The sequence below is a fragment of the Solanum stenotomum genome, chromosome 5 (assembly GCF_019186545.1).
Source record: "Solanum stenotomum isolate F172 chromosome 5, ASM1918654v1, whole genome shotgun sequence".
Taxonomy (NCBI): domain Eukaryota; kingdom Viridiplantae; phylum Streptophyta; class Magnoliopsida; order Solanales; family Solanaceae; genus Solanum; species Solanum stenotomum.
Window position 1 is genome coordinate 43,037,385 of NC_064286.1, and position 8,881 is coordinate 43,046,265.

The 8,881-nt window shown below is 27.4% G+C and overlaps 1 protein-coding gene across 1 annotated transcript; it reads right to left on the reverse strand.

Moving 5' to 3' along the window:
• Positions 1-3,924: 3,924 nt before the first annotated feature.
• On the reverse strand, positions 3,925-6,466 carry LOC125864873 (caffeoyl-CoA O-methyltransferase 5). Its single transcript, XM_049544967.1, has 5 exons — positions 6,326-6,466; positions 5,651-5,730; positions 5,399-5,543; positions 4,338-4,469; positions 3,925-4,250 (listed from the first exon to the last, which is right to left on the reverse strand). Exons 1-5 carry the CDS (start codon positions 6,410-6,412, stop codon positions 3,957-3,959), a joined length of 738 nt encoding a protein of 245 aa, XP_049400924.1. The 5' UTR covers positions 6,413-6,466; the 3' UTR covers positions 3,925-3,956.
• Between the last annotated feature and the right edge of the window lie 2,415 nt (positions 6,467-8,881).

Sequence of the window (8,881 nt, forward strand, 5' to 3'; positions counted from 1 at the left end):
TCTCAGTCCCTCGAAATTTTTTTCTGTGATTGTCGTCATTCACGGCTAATTCCAAAATATTCTTGGTTCAAAAATCTTTATTTTGTGGGAATGGACGGATTCTAATCGATATTAATAAAACAAGGTGGTAGATGGGATCCTTCTGGTTAGTATTCATTGCAATTTACTGTTTGTATTTTTATTCCAACTTCAGTAAAAAAAAAATTAAGAATAATGAAATTTTCGAATTTTGGTTGTGTATAATAGATTTAAATTGTGATTTTTTTGTATGAACCTACGTTTGTTTCATATCACAAAATAATTTCTATGAAAATTGAATAAATGATGTTATGAGTTTTTTGTAAGCTGGTTTTTGTAATTTGTATATTGTAAACACCATGAATGTGGCGATTTTGTATTTATATTTGAAAGATTTGATTATATTGTTTCGTGACTGTGTATGAAATAGTGATGATGTTATTGTTATAAATATATGAAATATGTGTAAAAAAATAAATGTATGAAATGTGTTTTATGGTATGAATTCTGGTAGACTGTTTGGAATGATATTGGTATGAATAAATAATGACGAGTGTGTATAGATTTGTGTGAGAAGAATGAAGTTGTGGATGAAATTTGTATTATCTTGGTATGAAAGTGAATATAAATACAACATATTTATTATTCCTTTGTATTATGTAAGACTGATTGTTATTTCTTTTAATGAAACAGGGAAATATGTTGATTTTCAGATGGAGGAAATTATCTTTGAATCTTCGAGTCTATATAGTGGTCTAGTAAATGCGATAACATCGCAACTTCGGATAGATGTTAATATTAAGTCAAATTTAAGTATGAAAACGGTATCCAACTGAAGTCCCACTGATTGAAAAAACATGTAATTGATATTTCAACCGAATTAGCCAACCTAAAACTAGTTAATGTTGTATCCAATTGGTATACACTTGGTATCAAACTGATTTTCCACTGAAAAATTTTAAAAGAATAATAATTGAGATTTCAAACGAATTAGTCAACCTAAGACTAGTTAATGTAATTTCTAAATGGTATCCAACTGATATCCCATTGGAAAATAGAAAAAACAAGACGTAATTGAGATTTCAACCAAATTAGCTGACATAAAACTACTTATTGTTGTATCCAATTAGTATCTATTTGGTATCCAACTGGTATCCAGTTGAAAAAATAGAAAAACTAAGATGTAATTGAGATTTCAATCAAATTAGTCAACCTAAAACTAGTTAATATTGTATCCAATTAATATCCATCTGGAAAAGTTAAGTATAATCATGTATACAATTGTCCTATAAAAGGAATCTCAGAATATTTTAATTATTACTATGTTTATGAAGTGTTTTTCAAAACTAAAAATCCAATATATATCTGGCTAATATTGATATCCAATTTGTATACACTTGGTATCTGACTTGAAAATTTAAGACAACGGCTAAAAATAAAAATGTATGAAATTGGTATCCAACTGATATAAATCTGGGAAGAATAAATTTGATAATGTAAAATAGTGCATAGTATATATTGTTGTAAAAAACTATAGAAAAAATAAATATACATCATCTAAAAATTAAAAAACATGTAATAATTAAAAGTCCAAGCTACAATCAACTATCTCAAATATGTTTTTCGTGGTCTTGATGTAGGATAATTGATAGTATCTGGAGCATGTTCTTTTGCTATGCGTGGTCCACCAAATTTGCTAGCAACAGTTTCAGTTACTTCACTCTCACTAATTGCGCCATCAACATTCCTGCTTCTTCCATACTATCATAGGATTGTGGCGTATCTTTGACGATGGTACTTTGCATCGATATCAATGGGACCTATATCAAAAACTCCATTACTAATATATTCAGCAAATAGACATGTGTACATACCACAATCACTGAAAAAACATTGAAAAAAAATCACAAAAATATAGAAATACATATAAATTTCATATTATTTTTTATCCCCATTTCACCAACTTCAATCGTAAAACAATTTAAATACAACTGTGGAAAAGTCATACCAGATTTATACAAACTTCATGCCAATGCACAAACATATTAATACAAAAAAAAATCATACCAACTACATAGTATATTAATTTCATGTAAAAAATATACCCAATCAGATCATATACAACTTTACTGTGGTTTGTTTCTTCTTGGGAGTGGTAACACACTTGTTCGCCGGATTCGCATTCCCGTTGGTCGGCGGCATTTGAGTCAAGATGTTAAAAGATGAAGCCTTAATTTCAACATTAGAAACCCCTTCTAACGAATCCGGGACCTTTCTAAGTGTATGCTGATGTTTTTGATTCTTCAACATGTTTTTTTGTCAACCTAAACTCTTGATTCTTTGTATTGTTTAGAAGATTTGTCGTTCTTTAGAGTGTACAAAGAAGAAGAATGAAGATGATGAGAGAGAGAATGATAATGGTGAGAGAGAAAGATCTACCATTTGAGTAAAGGTTGAACGTGAACAGTAAAAGAATTCCTAAAAAGGTATAATATTATGAGTGAAAGGTAAAAAAAATCCCTAAAAAAATGTAATAGATAATTACCATTGATTCTCTCTTATTAATTTTATTATCTCACCTATTAATTAAAATATAATTATAAAAGACTAATTATTTAATGAAGTGGAATTATTTGAATTATAAATAAAAAATGATATGTTATAACTTGCAATTAAAATGTTATAAGTAGTAATATTTTAAAAGTAGATCTAAAACTTGTAATATTACTCCTCATATAGATGTATGGGGTGATTTTTCCATCAGTTAAATAAGAATAGGGGTTAGACAGAAGAGTTATGCTTATAATGAAGAAACTGTCTTTTCCTCTCATCTTCTCTTTAGAGTCTTTAACTTCTCATCATCATTCTTATCTCTATCTTTAGTTACTTGTTATTTCAGTACTTCTCTTTGTAATTCAAGTGTTGTTATTATAATTTGGCTATCAACGATTATATAATGTTTGAGAGTTTGTGTGTGAAAATTCGGGTTTATTTCACTCTTAAAGCCTAGTGAATAGCAAAAAAAATAAACGCATATTACGTTTATCACTAGGCAGTAATTGAAAGCACTTTTTTTTTCTTCGACTTAAAAACTGGAAAAAGACTATTGCTATTATTATTAAAATAAAGATATCATCTATTTATTTAAAATTTAACCAAACACATTCATTTTCTTTTACAAGTACTATTTTTTTTTAAAACATAAGCATTTTTATTTTCTAAAAATTTGATCAAGCAAGCTATAACAGATTATCCGAACCGATTGTCCTACCAAGTTTAACTGATTAGCTTGTATGAGCCAAAATTAAATAAGAGAACAAAAAATTTATAAGTGGATATTTATGTGCACTATATAATCTTACAATACAAAGCTATGTATGAATTAACCTTTAACATTCAAACCCATGGATTACTTTTAAAAAACAATATTCTTCTAACGTTTATAAGAAAGCAAGAAAAAATGAAACAAAATTATATTTAATCATCTGAAATTTAAAATATATTGATTTGATTAATTAAAATTTATTTAAGTGAAATTCATTAAAGGATGAAGCACTTCCCAATCATGATCCTATTAGAATAAAATATATGAATCAACTACTAAATCATGACCTTAATGGTATCATTGTTTAACATTTCTTTCAATTTTTTTATTTTGCTTTCACGCATAATTAGAACTTGCGGAAGTTTTTCTTTATAATACTTGCATATGGTCTTAGTAAGCATACAAAAAGAAAATTAATGTTCAATATTGCTTGTAATTACAAAAAGTACATTGAGATACAATTTCTTTTATCATTACAATAGTGAAAATAAACTCATAAATCAAAAGGATAACCTTCTCCCTTTCATAATAATAACCAAAAAAAATACAAAGAAAGACACTTTTTTGTTTTGGTAGTTGAATTAAAAAAAAAACAGAAGAATGTGTAAAATGATCAGATGATACGGCGGCACAGGGTAATGCCATCACCAATAGGAAGCATACAAATCTCGACCCTCTGATCTTCTGCTAAGGCTTTGTTAAGTTCCAATACAAAGTCTCTATAATACCTTACGTATTTTCTCATCGGTGCATCAGCTGGTGCAGCCACAGAGCCATTCCATAGGGTGTTGTCGTACCCAATCAAACCACCAACTTTCACTAATTCTATAATCCTTTTGTGATAGTTGATGTAGTTGTCCTTGTCAGCATCCACAAATATGAAATCATATGTGCCATGATTGTTTTTCTGAAATAATTTAACGACAAAGTTCATAATTAATTACGAGTGATTATTTTTACGAGGAAGGTTAAGGTTGGATGAAATGAAACTCACATCTTCAAGTAATTGATCAAGAAGAGGCAAAGCAGGGCCTTCTCTAAAATCAATCTTGTGTGACACACCGGCCTTTTCGATTATGGGAAGGCCAATTTCGTAATTTTCTCGGTTAATGTCCATTGCCAATATCTGCAAAAATATATAAATAAATGGTTCACGGAGTTATATGCATATGCCTTGGAGAGACTAATTAAATAGTAGTACATAGAACTATAGAAGAAACAAAACCAAGGGATAAGAAAAAAAAAGAATATTTTGCTATATTGTTTGAAGGGTACTCTAAAATGCCCCTTAACTATTTAAACGGTATAAAATTATTTTTCATCTATCTTTCGGTTTTCAAATATCTTTGATATCAATATTTTGGCTCAAAATTATTCAGATTAATTATATAAGCTCATATATTAAGTAATTTAAAATTATTTTAACGAAGAAGAACCTAAAATACTCTTAAACTATTTGACTTGGTACATTATTGTCTTCCATCTACCTTATGCTATGAGTGTGGACGTTAGAAATAAGGGTATTTTAAGTCAAAAGATTATGTCAAGAATATTTGAGGACCGAAACATGGACGAAAGATACTTTTGTACCAATTCAAATAGTAAAAGGACATATTTGACCCTTCTCCATTAAGGTATATATTGTAGTTGTTGTATTATCATAAGTGGTATATGTCTAAGTTTTAAAAAATAATTTAATTTATTTAGTAAATTATTAGTAGTTAAGTATTCATATTATAAATCATATGAGGTATCAACTCTAATATAATATTCTGACCCTACTCCCACCTTATAAGATTATAAATGAAAAAAATATAACATTTAAAATTATATAACAACTACAATGTTCAGTAGAAACTTTTTTTTATTCATATTTGGGACAATTATGGTGGAGTTATCTAATCTGCTAGTGGAAAAAAACTAATCGATCTATCATATCATATTACTCTCTCCGTTTCATTTTATATGTTTGGTTAACTTAACATAAAATTTAATTTAGAAAATTATTTTATTAAAATAAAAAAATATATATTTTAAAGTTAAATTGTTACGTACCTTTCCGTCTTCGGGGATAGCAAGGGCGGTAGCAAGAAGGGAGTAGCCAGTGTATACTCCAATCTCCATGGTGTTTTTTGCATTTATCAATTTTAACAACATGTTCAAGAACTGACCTTCATCTGCTGATGTTGTCATTAGATTCCTGTTAATTTCAAACATATATAGATTATTAATTAATTAATTCACTCGAAAAAAATAACAATGTATAATTGTATCGTAATTAGGTATGAAATTTAATTAATTACTCACCATGGATGCTTAGCAGTCACCTCCCTAAGTTCTTTCATGGATTCTGGCTCTCTGGGATATACGCTGGTCTCAAGTATATACTATATATAATACAAACGAAGCGATCATTAGTCAGAGGCGAATTTAAGATTTCATGTTTGGATAGAAAGTATATTGTTGTATATGCTATTCTTTTGTAATAACCAAACTTAATATAGTCTGTTTGTCTTTAATTTATGTGATATTTTTCGCTTATCGGCTTGAGAGTTTTAGCAATTTGATTTATGGATTTTCAGTTTATGGGAGTAGTATAATCGTAATAAATGAGAAAATCACCCGTTTGATTTAACAAATTACATTTGAAACTAAATTGATTAGATCAACTCATCAGTATGGTAAAATCAAAATTTAGATAATTAAAACTATTATAAAATGCAATTTTTCTTATGTCAATAAATATTATGGAAAATACATTCTAAAATAGTGATCAAAATTTAGATATATAATTTAAATCTAAAAAAAGAAAAGTAACACATAAATTGAAACAGGAGAAGTTTAAATATAAGAACTTAAAGAGCTTTTCGATATAGTTAGGAATTTGGTTAAGAATATGAGCATGATTCAATATATAGTAGTATAAACTTTTTGATAAAAGAATATTCAATTGATCAACCTTCGATGTACGATCAGTTATACCTGATAAAGAGCATCACTTTGCAAAAGGCTCTTGTGGCCAACCTCTTGGTGTTTGATTTCTTGTACTTCACCATTCTTCTCAGCCATTTCTTTGATTATTATTTTTCTGGTTTATTGTGAAAGGATTTTCTATTAGTTTTTGAGTTGAGAAACTATGGAATATATGAACCTATATATGGACAAAATGAGACCGGTTCATTCCAGTACTTTGTAGTTATCGTGTATGCATGGACCGGCCGTCAACCGGGTTTATGGTTGGCGAGTTTTGTCATTGCTTGATGGGTCCCACTGAGTAGTTAAGGATGACTTTCAGCCGTTAGATTACTTCATTCAACGGCTTGATTTGTTTCAAAGACTAGGTAAAAGAAACCAGCAAAGGACCTTCATTAGAAATACTTAGTCGTGTATAAGTGTCGTCGATATCCCAATATTTTATTAAGACAACTTCATATCGGTTTCAAAAAGATTAATTTAGTTTATTTTGACACAAAATTTAAGAAAAGAGAATATATAATTATCTCATTAGAAGACACTTTAATTTTGCGAGGGTCCTATGACCCCTTGCTTTTATTCAAAATGAAATAAGTAACACATTTTGATATATTTTTTTCGAGATTCAAACAAGTCTATTTTTTATCAAAATTTTTTTGTATATCTTTTAAATATTTTAAATTGTCAACTATTGTGACTTATAATATTTTTTATGTATTTACAAATAGATAAATTTCATTTCAAAAAAATTGAAGATTCCATATGCAAATTTCCAGTCAAACTTAGACTATTTGATTCTCGAAAAACAAAAATTTCACATAAATTAAGACAGATGGAGTACTACTTTCTCTATTCTAATTTATATGACTCATTTTTATTTTTAGTCAATCTAAAAACACATTTTTATATTTAGTAATGATTTAACTCTAAAATATCAATTATACCTTTAAAGAAATAATTTATATTTACACAAATTATTTATCACTTATTCAGACCACAAATTTGAAAAAAATTATTTCTTAAACTTCGTGTAAAGTTAAACTACATCATATAAAATAGAACGGAGGGAGAAGAAATATTATATCTGACAAATACCTCAAGATCATGGTTGGTGAGTGGGGCAAAGCAATAATATTTATATTGGCATGCCTTTTGAAGTAGGAGGTGCACCCAAAAAGAGAGTTTGTGGGTAGGATGGTTGATCATTGTCAAAGTTGGTGAGAGGTTGGTGCAAAGAATTTGGATCCCATATCTTTTTTTTGGTAAGAATAATTGAATAAATAAAAAAAAGAAACATTTTTTTTTGGAAACAAATAAATTAATTAACATGCCTATTAGTTGGTAAAATAGTTATCTTCCCCTTTCTTTTATTCATGTTTTCTCTACGATGGAAATCTTAAGGAGAAAGGACTCGACATTTTTGTTTTATTTTTTTTATTTGTTTTAATTATTTTTGGGGTCAAAACTCAAAACCATCTATACCTAAAATGTTTGAGTCTCGGAATTAATTATTCCTTTTATTATTTTTTCTTGGGAAGAAAAGGCATAAATTGGTATAATCCTTAATGATATTTTTTCTTTTGTTTTAATTTATATGACTTAATTATTAATTTTTTTTTATGTCTGCTTAAAAAGAATATCATTTCTTATAGTATTAAGTAAGTAATTCCTTGTGTGAATGTGTGACATGTTATTTAAGATTACAAGTTTAGAAAATTAAGAAGTTTATATATACATATATTAACATATAAAGTAAGATCATAAAATTCAAAAACTTTCTTTTTTATAACTTTCTTATAATCGATGTCTAAAATATTTTAATTATGACTTTTGACTTATGAGTCAGCTCAAGATTTGTGTCCATAATTCTAATTTTCATTGATGAAAATTTATAATACAAAGTTAGGAAAATGTCACCAAATATATGATTTCTACAAAGTAGATATGATATAGGTGTGTGCTTGTCTCTTTCTTCTTCTTGTTTTTTTGTTTGCTAACCAAATGTTTGTCTTTTTTTCGATAGCATTTACGTTGTGTGTGGACCGTAAGCAATACTTATCCAAAGACTAATTTATAAAGTTTGTGTTGTGTACGGACATAATAATATTAATTTATTTTTTAAATAATATCTAAAATATATGATTTTAGTTTTAAAATATACTTTTTTTAAAAATTACTTTAAATGTTATTTTTAAGTATTATATTTTTATGTCTAAATACTTACTAAATCTTAAATCATAAGTAGACATGTTAGAGAAATTTCTTTTTATTGATTTATTTTAGATATTTGTTTACGTGAAGTTTAGTCGGTAGTAGTTATTATTATATTCCTTTTTTGTCATTATATTTTATAGTTTTTATTTTTCTAACTAAAAATGCATGTCATCCTATTTTAATTTAAGTTAAATAGCCATAAATATTTGACCATAAGCAATACTTATCTAGAGAATTTAAGCAAATTATTTTGAACTAAGAAACATATCCGCGATGCAGTAATCAATTTAGAAAAGATTTTTTAAAATACATTTTTTGTCAAATAAATATGATAAAACTTTTGATGTTTAT